Below are 19,047 nucleotides of genomic sequence, written 5' to 3' on the forward strand. Positions count from 1 at the left end.
CACTTTCTTCAACATGAAAGACACCACAATGGGACCTATTATAATTTAGGTGTCAATCAGGCGCGGTTCTTGTTTGTTGTTTGAGGGGTCTGGCATTGCCAAGCTTATGCCAAGCTTGGGTTGCCAACCTTGGCATAACTTGCCTTAAAGAGGACCTGTAGCTAGTCCAAAAAATGTTTTTACTTTTATATCACTATAGCCTTGCGTACTCTGGTTCCAACAGTGTTTTTTAAACCGAGGTATAGCGGTTTTAGTATTTGGTTGTACTTTTCACTGCATTGTTGAATCGTCAGAATCTTTATTGCAAAATAGGATGTGAATTCTACAATCAGGGATTGTGATTGGGGCTTCATAATCACACCCCTTAAAATAAATCACTCCCTCGGCCATCTAATCACACTCCTCAGCCTAGTATTTACACCTCATTTTGCAATAAGTGGGGAGTAGCAAAAGAGCAGTAAAACCTTGGAGTTAGAGCACATAAGGCTATAAAATAATATAGAAAAACTTGAATTGGAGTTTTTTGACCCATCACAGTTCCACTTTAAAGGGGTACTCCGGTATGTTGCTGGATCCAATGTGAAAAGTGTTCCTCGGTCTCCCACTGCTTATTGCCTCTTTCTGTTTCTCAGCGGAGGAAGGATACCCCAGGTCCTGCCCCAACTAAAAGGCACTGAAACGGGAGCTGTGGGGAAAGGGCTAGGAAAGTATAATGCAAAGCCTGAACCCTATTGCCTCCATTGACTGGATTACTATCAATAATATTTTATTACAGGTAAAAGTCCATTAGAGAAAATCAGTGATTGAGAAGGGTTTTGACTGAGGATTGCATTACTAAAGAGGCAATCCTTTGACAAAGATGAAGGTCAGGGCTAGGAACAAAATGTGCTTAGAGGATAAAAACCATATCTTACAATGGACACCAATTGGGGTAAAGTTAAGCTAAATTATTCATTTTTTTTATGTATTGGATAGCTGTACAATATCTGTGCTGAAAGGACAATCCTGTTAGATTTTATCAGAATGTCTGCCATGGTAACCTGATATGGTTTTCTAGCTGGAGAACACTTGTACAGAATATGCGTCTTTGCTTTACCCTTTTTACTTCCAAATATGGTAAGAAGAAAAAAATATATAAAGAATCAGCTTTCAGGGCTAAATTGCCATTTGCACAAAAATCACAGAGTTGCCAGGATTGCTTGTGAAGAGAGCCCAGATTCACAACTCTGGGAGAAGATTCCTATGTGGGTAGATGGAATCCAGAACGCCAGTAGTAAAAGAGCAGATGAGAATAGCTTATGATTTTTTTCTACTGCTAACATGCCCTTCCCCATATCTCGTAAGATGTGATATAGAATTTCCTACTCACATGTGCATACCATTCTGTAACAGCTTCAAAACAGCTCCTGGATAGTAAGGTATGAAAATTATTAGAGAAAATGTAAGGTAAAAAAAAGTGTACACCTCAGATACACTGAATGTTTGCCCGGCCAACAGCTATTACTCCTGGACCCCCCACTTCTTTTACACATGCATGCTCACTTCAGCCAAGTATGCATGTGTTCTCAATAAGAAGGAAATTAGCTGCTGACAGACACATCAGGTGATGGCTCATCTCCCTTAAAGGGGTACTCCACCCATAGACATCTTATCCCCTATCCAAAGGATAGGGGATAAGATGTCTGATGGCAGGGGTCCCGCCGCTGGGGACCCCCGCATTCTACCATGCGGCACCCACCTGTAACAGCTTCCGGAACCGCTGGAGGCCCTCAGGCTAATACCATCCCGACCACGAGAACGGAAGATCGTGACGTCACACCCGCCCCCTCAATATAAGTCTATAAGAGGGGGCGGGTGTGATGTCACAAGGGGGCGGAGTGACGTCCCGATCTTCCGTTCTTGTGGTCGGGATGGTATTAGCCTGAGGTCCTCCAGCGGTTCCGGAAGCTGTTACAGGTGGGTGCCGCATGGTAGGATGCGGGGGTCCCCAGCGGCGGGGCCCCCGCCATCAGACATCTTATCCCCTATCCTTCGGATAGAGGATAAGATGTCTAGAGGTGGAGTACCCCTTTAAGAACAAATGATTCGGCATGTTAAAGTTTAACATGCTGGCTAGTTCTTTAGCCTGACATCTGCAGGTAGAGTGAAGCCAGACCCACACACACATTAAATAGTTGTCTGGTCCTTCTGAAACCTTGTTACCTGGTACTATACTATATGATTTACACTATTGAACCCTATTCGCCATATTCAGTGGCACCTGCTAAAGTATATTTCCATCAATGCTGCAACTACATCATGCAGACAAAGCCATGCCTATATGTGTTGGCCAATGACCTTAAAATGTTGCCAGTAGTACTATTTTACAAGCAAATTCATGTATCCATTGGCCCACTTACATGTAAATAATGTGGATACTGGTAACCACACCATGGCAACAGTGAAGGGTCTGTCTGGTGACAGTTTTTTTTTCAAAATGAACCTTTTACCAGAAAGGTTTCCTAAATATATTCAATGCATACGATGTCAAAACTGAAAAGAAGGCAAAGTTTTATCCACTGTAAGTCACTGTGAAGGGCAATTTGTGGTGCAGGAAATGTTAGCCTCTGTCACCTTCCAGAACTGGAGTCCACCATTCAAATAAGAACTGTCTATGTGTGGGGCCCTTTCTAACTTGTTGCTCAGGGTATTCTTCAAAAGTATACTGATATGTGAGGTGGCCTTAGGGGGCGTACATGAGTAGGAAACTAGATTGTGAAGGGCTGGAATGGACACAGGGACTGATGTAAGTGATCACAATCTGTAGATGGCGCTGTTGATTATATTGACACTAAATGCTGGATGGGAAATCAGTTAGTGGTCTCAATGGGTGCTTCCTGGTAGGAGGATCTACAAATAAGAGTGACTCTGACCTGCTTTGCTCAATGGTGGGAAGGAATACAAGCTGTATTATTATTACAGTGCAAGCCTATTCATTGCACATTATTACACCACCAATTTAGTTAGAAACATTAGGCCTAAGCTACAAACCTTTGTCTATGTGCACCCCACCGTTGAGCTTTGCTAAAGGGAGCTCTGTTGGCTTAACCCATTGAAGGGACAGGAGTTAAGTAGAGAAAAAAATACTGCATGTCAAATATTTTATCTCCGCTCAACTCCTTTAAAATAACAGTCAAATGGGATCAAATTTCAGTCAATGGAATCCATCAGGACCCATTGCTGTCTGTTGTGCAAAGAGTCCATTTGGCTCTGTTGTTTGGCACAGAATGGACCCTTAATGGGATGCAGCACAATAATCGTGTGCACGTAGCGTAACCTTATATTTTCAATCAAGCATTACACACAGCATCCAGAAGCATATGTGTATCAGTGATAGATCCATAACCAGGTTCAGAGGCTGGCATCCAATGAATAACTGACGTTTATTCTGACACAAAGTGAGTTCTTTATTACAAGCACAAAGCCATGTTGCAAACCTTCTGGTTGTAGTTGAACATGTTTTTGAGGAAGCTGGCACAAGTCGATTTCATGCTGGAGAAAAGCCAAATGAATTATCTTTGACGCCTGCGATGGTCAGCACCAGATGAATACACCCACCCAGTCTCCTAGATAATTCAAAGAGTGCTATCAGAGAATCACAACTTCCATGTGCAGGAATGGTTAATAAGAAATGCAAAACCATAACAGTCTTTCAAAAATCTAGGTCATTGTGGTTGGTTAGTGACAACACAGGAATATGGTCATCTGCCAACAAATGGCAAACCGTTGTCTTGACATTTGCCAATGAACGTTACTGTTCTATCTACATCTGTTTCATTTCACATCGTTCCTTAATATGGATTTGAAATTGCTTTTCATGACTCTTTGGGCTCCAGCAAAAGAACAGTCCTATTGACCTTGAAATCTGGCAATTGCTTTCCAGTCTGCACTTTTGGGAACAAGCATGAGTGTGTGTGAAGGTGAATATGACAGTGTGAATGGCTAATTGTATTACATGTCTGCAGGTTCTTTACAGTGCAGCTCACAGTGAGTCACCAACGTAAGCCTGGAGACTAGATCTATGGGTGCACTTCTACTGGAAGCCTAACAATAATCTCTGGAATCCCACAACAGTAGTTCTCTTTCATATTTACTTTGGACTCACATAAAAGGTAGATGAGGAAATCATCATATGAAGAAGGCTAGCGATGATGACAGGAGCATTTATTGGCGTCTGGTAAAAGTGAGAATTTAATAGCAAACTGCTGGGCTTGGGAGTGCATGTAACTGAGAGATAACACATATGGTCAGATTTAATGGAAGGAGATAAAATAATTAAAAATGACTGATTTCTAAAGTAAAAAAAAAAAAGATTTGTTTAATCGATTTTGATATCAAAGCTTTGTTTACTAAATAGTTTGTGAAACAGTTATACATATATATATATATATAGGGAGCATGTACGCATTTCTATGCAATGTTTTGTGCAATGTATCCCCCAGGGGGATTATTGCATGCTTTTTTTTTTTTTTGTGGGCTTTAGTTACAACTTAGCATGTTTTTTTGTATTGTTATACTGTATATAGGCTGATATGGGTCAACGGGGAGAATCTGCTACTGAACTAGTACCCTGGCATAATTTTACGTCCTAGAAAGTAAAACCAGTGATCAGTGGTGTACATAAAAGATCCAAAGATCGAATTGGGCCCCCTATTATGGTATCTGACTTTGCCCGCTCCCCCACCTAATGTTTATGCCTTGCTTTTCATGACCCTTAGATCAAAGGCAATGTAGTTTCCCTGGGAAGAAGAGCTCTGCAGTTTCCTACCAGTAACAAAAACAGGGTAACAGGGTTGGGACGCCTTTCTCCAGGGCCCAATAGAAGCCGCATTGTCTGTCTCTATAGTGTGTATGCTCTTGACTTGCATGCAGGTAAAAAGAACGATGGCACAAATTTTATGGCAGGACGTTTAGTTGTCATAATGTCCCACAACTAAGCAGCACCACAGTACCAAACCAGGAAAAGATTCCTCAAGGGATAGCTGCGTTGACCTCTGATGACATTGTCCCATTGTGTTTTATTGATTCCTATCACACCTACGCATATGTGTAGTTATAAAAATGGATGGACCTATAAAGAGAGAAAAGGTGTGTCCCAATTCAACATTACTAATCTGTAGTTCTGTATTGGGACACATTACATTTTTTGAAGATATGGAGTAGCAGGTATGTATGAAAACAAGTCAAAGTCTTTGGCTGGATGTAGCAGGCATGTAATAGCCTGAAATAAAGAAACATCAATCTGTCTTTTTTTTCCCTCAGGTCTCTGCTGATATTGATCCTATGACATAATATGACCCTTGGGGAGTGGCATCCATTCTATTGTTTCGCATATTAATCAATAACCCTTACTATTTACGTAATATTCTTCTGTTAAAGATCAATGCTTACTAAAATATCCATTGTTCTAGTAACCTTAATATGATACTGGGGTGATCTATATCAAGAAGAAAGGTCAGCAAATGTTATGTGACTAGAGAATAGAGGATACACCAGTGACTCTACTTTTTACTTAACCTAATATTCTGAGAGGTTTGAGCCTGACCATGAAGCTTCTTTTTCAGATTTCTTTATGTATGCCATACACTTATACAATGGTGAAGAGGAGTAATTTCAAAACACACGACAGAATAATATCCATCATTTCAAGATGTCTTTTCTTAAGCAAGACCCATGTTGAAAACATAATTAGACATCTATTCTTGAGGGCTACAGTATATGTTTGGTTCTTCAAAGACTTACATCCAGTTGTCACACTTTAGAAACCATATCCTAAGCATACTTGTGTACACATAGTATTTCTCCAGCCATAGATAAAGTAGCCATGCTTGGATTCCTCATAAACAGGATTACAAAATGTATTTTGTGTAATATTAACCTGCTTTTATGAATGCATGTATTGTGCGAAGTAACAGAGATAGAGATGCAGTCATTCCATATTTACCTTTCTTTGTATCTAACAGGTACAAATCACTGTCAGATAGAGGACGAAGAAAAAAAACATCAAAAAGGCCAGTGGAATAGACAAGAGGCTGGCCACACAATATCTCGCTGCACAGACTAGGATCACCATGGTAACCAGAAAACACAATTAAAAAGGCAGATGAGGCAGAAGCAGATGAGTAGGCTGCTCCGTACCTGTGGACACAAGGAAGTGAAATCATTATGCAGAAGAGAAGAGGGTATATGACGTATATGGTCACTCCATGGAGGCAGGAAGTGTTTTTTCATTAAAATAAGGAATGTGCCACTTCTACCTCAAGGGAAGGGGAGTGCCATGACATCCAGGTTGTGTTGGTCCTTATTGTTACACACTTGCTAGGGGTGAATCTCATTCAATCTGAGTGTTATTGTTGGCACAAGGCTGAAAGACAAGGATAAAGTGGAAGGATAAAGTGAGAGAAGGGGGAAAGTGGCACAAGGCTGAAAGACAAGGATAAAGTGGAAGGATAAAGTGAGAGAAGGGGGAAATTTCCACCTCTGGCAACCACCTACCATGGGATGTCGGCAGAGTGCGGAGGAGAAAGAGGCAGCAAGGCGCTCGCGCAGGATCGATAGACACCTGCGCTCGGAAAGTCAGCGCCAACGCCGAGAAATCAAACTTCTGCTGCTCGGAACGAGTAACTCTGGTAAGAGCACCATTGTAAAGCAGATGAAAATTATCCATAGTGGTGGGTTCAATCTGGAAGCATGTAAAGAATATAAGCCTCTTATCATTTATAATGCCATTGACTCCCTCACTCGCATCATAAGGGCGCTTGCTACTTTGAAGATTGAGTTTCACAACCCTGACCGAGCATATGATGCAGTCCAGCTGTTTGCTTTGACTGGCCCAGCAGAAAGTAAGGGAGAAATTACTTCTGAACTGCTGGGAGTGATGAAGCGGCTGTGGGCAGATTCAGGTGTGCAAGAGTGTTTCTCCCGCTCCAATGAGTATCATCTAGAAGACAACGCTGCCTATTACTTAAATGATCTTGAAAGGATAGCAGCTGTCGAGTACATCCCCACTGTAGAAGACATCTTGCGTTCTCGAGACATGACTACAGGCATTGTAGAGAACAAGTTTACCTTCAAAGAGCTGACATTCAAGATGGTTGATGTTGGAGGCCAGCGGTCCGAAAGGAAGAAGTGGATTCACTGCTTTGAGGGTGTGACAGCCATAATATTCTGTGTGGAACTCAGTGGATATGACTTGAAGCTTTATGAAGACAACCAAACAGTAAGTAAAGAATATCCAGAAACAATGGGTACATTTTGCATGCTAGGTTTAAATATAAACGCTGTGTAAACTTATAGGTTAGTGCATTTCTTGGGCCGAGATCTCAAGGAACTATGATATACTGTACATGATACACTGTACTGGTTTATGAACTATGATACACCGATCTATGAATTCACATTTACGGATAGTTTTGTTGCTTTTTTAATTTTCTTAGGAAGCATTCCTAGAAACTGATATGGTGGTTAAAATGAATGGGAAAGGAAACCCAACAAAAGGTGTTAAAAAAACAAACAAAAAAACAAACAAACATAAAAATAGGGCATACTGTGATTGAAAAAAAACATTTATATCCCAATTATTTGTTTGGCTGCATTCTGTAAACAAGGTTTTTTTTTTAAATGCCTTTAACTACAATGAAATATATGGTTGATGTAAAATACTGCAGTGGCAAATGGGTACAGTAGCGCTTTCAGATAGCAACAAACCCTGTGATGTTAGCTCTGAGGCTGCCATTTATATGCCCTTAATATTTGAACAGAATGCAGCACTGTATGTCTGGTGTAGATAATCTTCAATGAACTCTATAGTATGTATTACTTAGTGTGTTCCAAGTTTATTGTTGCAATGAAGTATGGCACAAGGTGGTCTGTACAAGGAGCTTACTGTTCCACTGTATTTATTCTCACGTTTTTTTTTTTTTTTTTTTTAATTCCCACCTCCATACCCTGGATTCTTTTTGTCAAACCTGTAAAACCCCTTTAAGTATAAAGTAAACTACAGAGCTTTCAGAAAGTTTCAGAGCCTTTAATTTTTTTCACATTTTATTATGTAAAGGCCTTTTGCTAAAATAAAAAAAAAATCAAGTTTTCCCAATCATTCTGAACTCAATGCACCAAAGTGAAAACAGAGTTTTTGATATTATTGCAATTTTTTTAAGGGAAACTGACAGCTGGTTCACCGCACTAAAACCAATAAACAGGGTTATAGTGCTGGTGAATTAGAATAAAATGAAATATAACTAACTTTGATAGGTGCCGCCCTTTAGGAGATGCAATATTAGGGTCTGTTGCTAATATTGTAATGCTGGCTTTTGGGCAATGGAGGTAGGAGCCAGCATACAATGCTTCCCTGCCTTTGTCCCCTCTACTCCCATATGCCTGCCCACAGTGCTCTCACATGGGTCAAGGGTCCATGAAAATTTATGAGGTGGGTGGGCAGAGGCCGGAAAGCTCTCTATGTTTTCTTCTGCCTCTATTGTGGAAAGGACTGCTATGGTCACTCTGGCTGAGCTACAAAGATAATGGGAAAGATTTATCAAAACCTGTCCAGAAGAGAAGTTGCTGAGTTGCCCATACCAACCAATCAGATCGCTTCTTCTTTAATTTTTCAGAGGCCTTTTCAAAAATGAAAGAAGCAATGAGATTGGCTACTATGGGCAATTCAGCAATTTTTCCTCTAGACGGGTTTTAATAAATCTTCCACAATCTGTGTGGCCAAAAACAAGGCTCATCTCCATAAAAGATACATAAAAGCACACAGGGAGTTTGCAAAAAGCACCTAAAGGAGACTCAGACTGTCAGAACCAAAATTCTCTGGTTTTATGAAACTAAAATGACCCTAAATGACAATGACCCTAAGCACACAGCCAAGACAACACAGGAGTGACTTGGATACAACTCTGTGAATATCCTTGAGTGGCCCAGCCAGAGCTCTGACTTGAACCCAGTCAAACATCTATGGATCTGCAGAGACAAATTGTAGAAAATCAAGGAGTGTAACATTGTGGCATTATAACCAAGAAAACTGGAGGCTGTAATCCCTGCAAAAGGTGATTAAATACTGAGTAAAGGGTCTGTGCAAAATCTTAGTTTTTCCTCTTTCGATATATTTGCAAAAATTTATAAAATTCTGTTTTTACAATCTCATTATGGAGAAGCGAGTGCAAGGAAAATGATGGGGGAAAACTTTAATTTTTTCAGCACAAGGCTTCAACCTAAAAAGAAAAATGTGAAAAAGTCTGAAGAATTTCAGAATGCATTGTATATAATACACCATTCCCCGTCTGGTAATAGAAGATATAGGAGAAAAAACAAGATAGAGATGGCGCTTTATAGTGTCGGTTATCCGCGGTATTTGAGGAGAGTAGAATATAGAAGTAAAGGACCTGCTCACCTTTGCAGGTTGCGCTAATTTACAGGCACAACACTGAAACATTTGGGCAGGTCCATGGTTGCTGGTGTGTCGTGAGCAGCTGGCCGTCGGTCCAGTCGAGGATGGTGAAGAATGCAGGGATACAGATGTGGTAGGTGGGAATCCTGGCAGGGGTTTCCTTTACCTTCCAGTGAAGATCCGACTTCGGCACTGTAGCGGTACACCGGTGTGATGACACAGGAGTCGGGTGTAGAATAGTAGTACTTTTTATTAATACTCATAAAAAGTAACATACAGGGTCGGACTATGCATTTCGGAGGGAGTATTAATAAAAAGTACTACTATTCTACACCCGACTCCTGTGTCATCACGCCGGTGTAGCTCTACAGTGCCGAAGTCGGATCTTCAGTGGAAGGTAAAGGAAACCCCTGGCGGGATTCCCACCTCCCACATCTGTATTGCTGCATTCACCCTCTGGTGGCTCTAATTAGCAATTCATTGAAAACTTGTTGCTGAGTACAGGTGGAGGTTTACACAGTATTTGGAAACTGGGATTGTCCAAGATCAAAAGGCTCTTTAAAATTTCATATATTGCTTATACATAATGTTATGAAACACTACATCCTAATCTGCTTGGCCACCAAAGTGCCCCTGGCACAGTTCAACCAAACAGTACATGCCAAAAAACTGAACCCTCTACAAATTTTCCTTATCACCTTTGCCTCGGTGTACCCCACAGGCCTGTGTTGCATGGAATGTTTTTGTAGTGCTACAGATTAAGTGACAGCTGAAGTCTGCAATATATTCTGACTGTAGCTGTAGCTTTAAATAGTTAAAATCATCCAGGTTGCTTTGACGTAGAAACTCCTGTGTCTGCGAAACAACAATTTGTCAAATAACTATTTGTTCAACTGTTGTTCAACCATCAATCCACTTTTATGTGATATCCAGCTAAGTAGATGATACCTGACACTGCCTGTGTTCACAATAAACTGTACTGGTGGTGCTTCTTGCGTCCAGGACCTTCGTGCAGAGCAGATACAACAGAAGCGCGCGTGAAACAGCGGCTGTCGCTCAGGTGCACGCTCCAGCTGTATCTGCTCTGCACAAAGGCCTTGGATGCATGTTTATTCGTTTGGAATAAAGATTACAGTCAAGAGAATTATGGTGAGTGCTCCAATCTTTTATTCTTCGGTGGCATGACATTTTATTCTAATTATATAAGATATGAAGGCCGCTATTAGAATAGAGACCCAAGTGCCAAAAGTCACACCCATATGCTGTGGACACGGTTTTAATAGATTGTTAAAGGGTTACGTCGGTTGAAAAAAAAATATATATATTTTTTTAAATCAACTGGTGCCAGAAAGTTAAACAGATTTGTAAATTACATCTATTAAAAAATCTTTATCCTTCCAGTACTTCTTAGCTGCTATATACTACAGAGAAAGTTCTTTTGTTTTTGGATTTCCTTTTTTTCTGTCCACGGTCCTCTCTGCTGACACCTCTGTCTGAATCAGGTACTGTCTAGAGCAGGAGCAAATACCCATAGCAAACCTATCCTGCTCTGGACAGTTCCTGATACAGACAGAGGTGTCAGCAGAGAGCACTGTGGTCAGAAGAAAAAAGAAATCCAAAAACAAAAGAACTTTCTCTGTACTATACAGCCGCTAATAAGTACTTGAAGGATAAAGATTTTTTTTAATAGAAGTAAAAAAGTAAAAGTAAAAAGTTTTCCACCGGAGTACCCCTTTAATGCCAACCTGACTTTGATGGTAACATCTTTACACCGCACAGCCACTAACAATCTATTGGAAACCATCTGCCGAGTCCTTACCTTTAATGAATCCAGATCAATTTTTACATGCTATGCACAAGGTCAGAACATGTGATTCTGGATCTGCTGCCAATACCTTATAATTGCAGCTGATTAATGGATAACATGAGATTGGTGTGTGTTAATGTAGGACACTATACTGCTTGGAGAGACTCATTGATTTCAATTACCAACATGAAAGAGCAGAATAGTAGTCAGCACCCTCCTGAACACAACTGGTCACCCAGTCACTAATACACTAACGTGAATAAAGAGATTTAGTGCATTACTTTGTATATCATAAGCAGTTACAGCAGAATGTGGTGAAGTGATCACTGTATTTTATGCTCCATGATATTAAAACATACCTGTCAGATCCCACAAAAAAAAATGTTACTCAGTACCTAATCCTGACCATGTACATCTAATTTTTATGCCTCTATTGTCAATATTTATTATAAAATCCCTCTTTACATTAGCTCACAGTGTTAGAAATCCTTTAGGGGAAGGGGGCATGTCCCTCCCTTGTGGTGGTGGGAGGTGATTGGTGTGTCTGCTCATGCAGCCTTGTCCATGAGTCATCTCTTGTCTTGGACAAGCCTGATATTGCTGCAGGACTGGTTATTGTCCCAGTAGGTATGGGGACCCCTAGTGGTGGGATATTTAGGAGCTGTTTTCTTTATTAAATATGCAACATTTTTAAACAACCATATTACAAAAGGTGGTCTTTAATTTTCATCAGTAACAACATATAAAAAGTTTTTGGATATGACAGTACCCATTTAAGGAAATATCTAAAATATATTTTACATTATTTAATTTTCTTATAAATGTAAGACTTTGTACACACTAGTTAAATTTCAGTGTGGTTTGTCAGAAAAATGCATCTGTCACAGCGGTCAACCCCAAAAAACTGTGATGCAAGTATGAACAGGGCTTCATCTATTACAATATAAAGTGTAGCAGTTGCCCTCATTTTTTACTTCAGGTTGAAAAATTATAGAAAAGACCAGATCGGCTGATGTTGACCACTGTATTAATTTGGTCTAGAGGAGTATCTAAAATTTATAGGATTCCCCATAGTAAAATTATAAGGACCCCTACCACCTATTGACGGGAAACTCAAAGTAGCAATAAGTAAAGTTTGAATAATAACGCCATATACCAGAGATACCAAAGAGAAGTTCTAAACAGCATAAAGCCAACTTGTTATTTCCTACAAAAAGGCACAATGATCTTACACCGGAGGGGGCCCTCTCATTGTCTGGGCCCTGCAGCAGCTGCTATGGCTATAGTTATGCCCATGACTTGGTCAGAATAAGGATGACCTCTTTCATATGGCAGTTTAGTCAGTATTTTGTCATGGTATTTTCACCCAAAACCAGGAATGAAAGTAACACAAATCTATTACTCTGCTTGAAACCAAAAATGTCTGGATTTGCCCATAATAACCAATCACAATTTAGATTTTATATCCTAATAAGCCCTGATAAAATGAAAGCTGAGCTGTGATTGGTTGTTATGGGTAAATCCAGACCATTTTGGTTTCAGGCAGATTGTTAAATCTGAGCCAGAGAGAAAGCACAATGGAAAGATCTGCACCTTTTTTTTTTTTTTTTACGATTTGACCCACTCCGAGGTTCACAGTATGTTTGGGCTATCCCTTTAATGGAGCTTTCAAGTGTTCATTTGTCTGTGTTGGACAAGTTTTCATCGTAATTTGTTTTTAACACGACAGTCAAATGGATGGATCCATTTTTTTTATACAATGCAAGTCTGTGGTGACAGGATAATCAGGGCAAAATGTGGTGTGAACCTAGCCTTACTGATACATTCTAAGAGGCTAGATATTTGTTGCATTCAACAAAATGACAGAAAATCAATGACCTCTTTAAAGGTCTGTGCCAAGGACAGAGTCATTGGGGCACGGTAAATGTTGCCCTGTTTTTCTTTCTGTCTGGACATAGATCATTCACATCTTTACATACATGATGTGCCCACAATGCATGTTACAATATGCTTCTCTGAACGATACGTGATATTTTTCTTTTTTTGCAAAACCTTGTGAGGATATTCACAAGCCAGTTGATAATTCTTAAGAGCTTGGTTAAATGGAAGATGATAGAAAATAACTTCCTTCAATTAGGTCGTGCGGATCAAAATCCCTAACAGAGCAAGCACACTGAATATTGGACAAAGACTAATAACATTATAATGGATTGGAGAATTGAAGAACTTGATTCCTCTTATTTATTCAGCTTCCACAATGCTTTACATAGCACAATATTGGGGTAGCTAGTGCCGTGCAGATAAATGAAAACAATCTTCTTGAGATATAGTTAGCAGGAGCTGTTGATATTAAATGGTTTCCTCATGAACCAGAATGACTTACTGACCACTTATTCACAGGACAGGTGATAAATACACTGCTCAAAAAAATAAAGGGAACACTTAAACACCACAATGTAACTCCAAGTCAATCACACTTCTGTGAAATCACACTGTCCACTCAGGAAGCAACACTAATTTTAACTATGTGCAAATGGAACAGACAACAGGTGGAAATTATAGGCAATGAGCAAGACACCCCCAATAAAGGAGTGGTTTTGCAGGTGGTGACCACAGACCACTTCTCAGTTCCTATGCTTCCTGGCTGATGTTTTGGTCAATTTTGAATGCTGGCGGTACTTTCACTCTAGTGGTAGCATGAGACAGAGTCTACAACCCACAAAAGTGGCTCAGTTAGTGCAGCTCATCCAGGATGGTACATCAATGCGAGCTGTGGCAAGAAGGTTTGCTGTGTCTGCCAACGTAGTGTCCAGAGCATGGAGGCGCTGTCAGGAGACAGGCCAGTATATCAGGAGATGTGTAGGAGGGCAACAACCCAGCAGCAGGAATGCTTCCTACGCCTTTGTGCAAGGAGGAGCAGAAGGAGCACAGCCGGAGCCCTGCAAAATGACCTCAGGCAGGCCACAAATGTGCATGTGTCCACTCAGACGGTCAGAAACAGACTCCATGAGGGTGGTATGAAGGCCCGATGTCCACAGGTGGGGGTTGAGCTTACAGCAAAACACCGTGCAGGACGTTTGGCATTTGCCAGAGAACACCAAGATTGGCAAATTCGACACTGGTGCCCTGTGCTCTTCACAGATGAAAGCAGGTTCACACTGAGCACATGTGACAGAGTCTGGAGATGCTGTGGAGAACGTTCTGCTGCCTGCAACATCCCCAAGCATGACCGGTTTGGCGATGGGTCAGTAATGGTGTGGGGTGGCCCTCCATGTGTTTACCAGAGGTAGCCTGACTGCCATTAGGTACCGAGATGAGAACCTCAGAACCCTTGTGAGATCATATGCTGGTGCGGTTGGCCCTGGGTTCCTCCTAATGCAAGACAATGCTAGACCTCATGTGGCTGGAGTGTGTCAGCAGTTCCTGCAAGAGCAAGGCATTGATGCTATGGACTGGCCCGCCCGTTCCCCAGACCTGAATCCGATTGAGCACATCTGAGCACATCATGTCTCACTCCATCACCAATGCCACAGACTGTCCAGGAGTTGGCAGATGCTTTAGTCCAGGTCTGGGAGGACATCCCTCAGGAGACCATCCGCCACCTCATCAGGAGCATGCCCAGACGTTGTAGGGAGGTCATACGGGCACGTGGAGGCCACACACACTACTGAGCCTCATTTTGACTTGTTTTAAGGACATTACATCAAAGTTGGATCAGCCTGTAGTGTGGTTTTCCACATTGATTTTGAGTGTGACTCCATATCCAGACGTCCATGGGTTGATAAATTTGATTTCCATAGATAATTTTTTGTGATTTTGTTGTCAGCACATTCAACTATGTAAAGACGAAAGTATTTCATACGATTAGTTCATTCATTCAGATCTAGGATGTGTTCTCTTAGTGTTCCCTTTATTTTTTTTGAGCAGTGTATAAAGGTGCCCATAGGGATTATTAAGCCGACAACTGTTTCCTCCCACTCCACACAGTTTCAGTAGGGAGAGGGTGTATAGGCACCGGACATCATGGAAACAAATGACTGGGTATGTCTGATATCTGCCTTCATGGAGAGAGTTGGGACAGCTCCATTTATATTACATATTTCATGGTTCTATACTACCTTGCACCCAAATAAAAGTGTTTTGGTGTTTTCCTACCTAATCTTCACCAATGATTCCTGTGTGTATGGGGGTCAGCCTAGGGATTCTGTCATGAAAAGTGTCAGATTATTATCTGATGTGTGAAGACACCTTCAGACTAACAACCTGGTAATTTGTTATTGGGAGGGTTATCTGAGGTGCCCATTTGCACAGTAAGATATTTTGCTCCAGTCAGAATGTTTTTGCCATTTAAAATCGTTACCATAGTAGCAAAATGAATTTCTACTATTCCTCATAATGAGGTTATCGCTAAGCACACTGTAGTCACAATAACAATGATCTTACAGGATTTAGTTTTTTTTTAGCAGGTCAGATCATGTTTCCATCCCATGAAACTAATCATGTTTCATTCTCCATTCAGCCATTATTACTACGATATGACGTTTTTTGGTCAGACTGTATCAGAAATCTCTGCAGAGATAAGGCAGATGAGAAGAATATACACATTTGACAATGTGATTATGATGCATCTACTAAAACTGACTGAAATTAATAGAAAACGAGGATAGATTTCTATTGCTGGAAAAGCATGAATCTCCCAGTGTGTATAGCGCTTTGTTGTGTGGGCAAGAAAAATGCAGGGTGATCAGCTACGGCACAGCAGGAGCTTCTACCATTCCATCCATAGAGAGCAAGAGAGCATGAGAAACATAAAAAGCCAAGGATATGTAGAAATGCTGACACAAGCACTGGTGCGCTAGATGTGTGTGTGTTTCACTCAGTGGCTACGTTTGTTAGGACTCAGCTTACTGCCACCTCTATACCTCCCACGCTAAGCTTGGGACAACCATTCTAGGAAAAAGTCACACCAGTGATATTTCTTCATATAGGGGGGTATTTATCAATTTGCCTGTTGACAGTTTCTTTTTACTCTTTTTTTTTCACTTTGGTTTTTGCAGATGTGTGGCAAATTTATGTTTGGAGCATGTAATTTTGGCGCAAATGCTGTAATCAGCTGTTCACACCGCCTTTTACACAGAACTTACCACCACAGAGGACAGCGTATTTTACCCTGTAGAGCAGCCATTTCACCAGTATATCAGCAAGCGACATGAGTTATTTTCTTTTGTGGGGTTTATAGCCACCATGTGAAATGGATTTTAATTTTAACTTGAGTGGTTTTTTTTTGGTTACCTTTAGTGCTTACCTTTCCTGAACCTGTGTGGCCATGTCCAATGCTGGCTCAATGGAGGGTGAAGGTTCCTCAGAGACAACCATGTCGCAGGATAGTAGTGTGCAGCCCCTAAGGTGTCGCTGCTTTCACAACAAAAATTTTTAATGTATCTTGACGCTTTTACATTTCCTGACATTGCTATGTGTGTTTTCCATGTACAAAATATATTGGTGGTGAATGGGGCAAAAAAAAAAACCCTAAAGGTGCAAAATTGCGCCAAAGATTGATTGGCGCAAATGATGAATTACTGACCAAAGCAAAAATCATACACAGGACCGTGTGATTTTGAGCAAGTTTAAAAAATGACAGTGGAGAGAATGCCCATAACTTTGGCGCAAAAAGACACTGTGCCAAAGAATTGCGCCAAAGTTACGGGAAAAAAAACACAAATCCATTGATAAATACCCCACATAGTGTCTATGGCTCCTGTTAGTCACCTCTAGAAAGATGGCCTCTTTTTCCAATCCTTCTTCATTAATCTAATTATTATTATTATTATTTCCCCACTGCTCACAACTGCTTCCTGTGAAGTGTTGTCAGGCGCAGCCAATCATTGACTAAGGCCGGGCACTTCTGTGGACAGTGGGATTGGCTGAGCAGGCAGGTCCTGCGAGGACAACACATTACAGGGACCAGAAGGAAGCATGAAAGAGGTATTCCACCCATAGACATCTTATCTCCCATCCAAAGCCCCCGCGATCTCCGTGCAGCACCCGGCATCCTGTGTCTGGCTGCTTGCCACAGCCCCTCGTGACGTCACACCACAACCCCTCCATTCTTGCCTATGGGAGGCGGCAGTGTGGACTCAGAGCCATCAGAACAGCAACTGTAAAGGATTGGCACAGGTGAGTATGGTTTTTGCTTTTTACAGCACCCTGAAAAAAAAAATCTTTTTATTTTTGTATCACACTGATTCACTTAAAAAAAAAAATTCTATGGCTGAAATACCCCTTTATGTCTATAGCTATATTAAAAGGAAAATTTCAGCAGAAAATGGACTATTGTTTTCAAGTTTTTATGTGAAACATAATTATAAAGTGTATTTTGATATGTATATTATAAAATGATCATGAAATCTTGCAGTTTTCATTTTGACCACTAAGCCTAATAATAAGCTGACCCTTCCTGTTCTGTAGAGAAAACATTTCAGCATTCTCCGCACAATCATCTCAAGCAGGATTAGGGTGCATTCACACCACATTTTTGCAATGAAGTTCCTGTATCAGGTTTTTGATGAAAAACAGATTCCTCAAAACCGGACTAAACTATATCAAAACGTTTGTTAAAATTTTAACCCGTATACGGTTTGAAAAATGATGTCCGGTTGCATCCGTTTATTAAGAAAAAAACGTATACATTTTTAACTTTTCACTCCATTATGAATAAAGTTTCACTGATTGAAATTCCAAGAAAAAAAACTGTGCAAAGTCAAAAACCATATGGTGCAAACCGGATGGAACCGTACGCACATACGGTTCTGTACGGTTCCCATAAAAAAAAAAAAAAAACGTATACTGTTTAATACGGTTTTTCACCCGGACCAAAAACCGTGGTAGGCTACAGTTTTGGGTGCGGGAAAAAAACCGACATAACCGTACAAGACGCAAAACGGATGCAACCGGATGCATCGTTTGGCATACCGTTTTCAATGGACAGTCACTACGGTTCAGTACGGTTTTCACATTGAAAACGTATACAGGAACTGTATTGCAAAAACATGGTGTGAATGCAGCCTCTATCATATTGTGTTCTCAGATATGACAGCAAAAGTAGCAAATTCACCTGTAACTGACTGCAGATAAAAGGATTGCTTCAACAAGACAACCCATGTCCATATCTTGAGAAGGCACCCCTGTCCATATGTCCAAGTGGGGCATTAGACATCATAGTGTGCCCCCTTCTATTAGCTAAAAAAGAAAGCTCCTAAAAAATAGAATTTTTTAGAAGAATGTACAGTGCTCAAATTCCCACAGTGGCCTTCATTTAGAAAAGTGTTATTATGTTGAGACATTGTAATATGTATTTTGTAGGATGCCTTTGTATGAAAAAGCATAGTCATAAGGGGTTATCTGGGCTAAAATGACTAACTGACCACTGCTAATCAGCTGTTCCAGAGACCTGTGTTGCCCTGCATTACACAGTGAAGCCATGCGCTGTTCACTGTGTAGCGTTGGTGCCATATTATGTCATATAAATCCCATTTAGCCATAAATAATTTCAGCTCAGAATATCCTTCAAATAAAATAAAGCATATTGTGTACAGTCATGGCCATAAATGTTGGCACCCCTGAAAATTTTCAAGAAAATTAGGTATTTCTCACAGAAAATGATTTCAGCAACACATGTTTTGCTATACACATGTTTATTCCCTTTGTGTGTATTGGAACTAAATCAAAAAAGGAAGGAAAAAAAAGCAAATTGGACATAATGTCACACCAAACTCCAAAAATGGGATGGACAAAATTATTGGCACCCTTA

At 40.6% G+C, this 19,047-nt stretch overlaps 2 protein-coding genes across 3 annotated transcripts in view; one reads left to right on the plus strand and one right to left on the minus strand.

Annotated features, from left to right (window-relative positions):
• The window catches only part of RSPH14 (radial spoke head 14 homolog), a 267,776-nt gene that overhangs the window by 102,872 nt on the left and 145,857 nt on the right, over positions 1–19,047 (minus strand). The gene's annotated exons all lie outside the window — the stretch shown is intronic.
• GNAZ (G protein subunit alpha z) overlaps positions 1–19,047 on the plus strand; it is a 141,307-nt gene that overhangs the window by 39,941 nt on the left and 82,319 nt on the right. The window contains exon 2 of the mRNA XM_056530813.1: positions 6,003–7,258. Coding sequence (XP_056386788.1) covers positions 6,536–7,258 — 723 coding nt within the window. The 5' untranslated portion in view covers positions 6,003–6,535. The remainder of the gene's footprint in view (positions 1–6,002; positions 7,259–19,047) is intronic.

Source organism: Hyla sarda, chromosome 1 (assembly GCF_029499605.1).
Source record: "Hyla sarda isolate aHylSar1 chromosome 1, aHylSar1.hap1, whole genome shotgun sequence".
Classification (NCBI taxonomy): Eukaryota; Metazoa; Chordata; class Amphibia; order Anura; family Hylidae; genus Hyla; species Hyla sarda.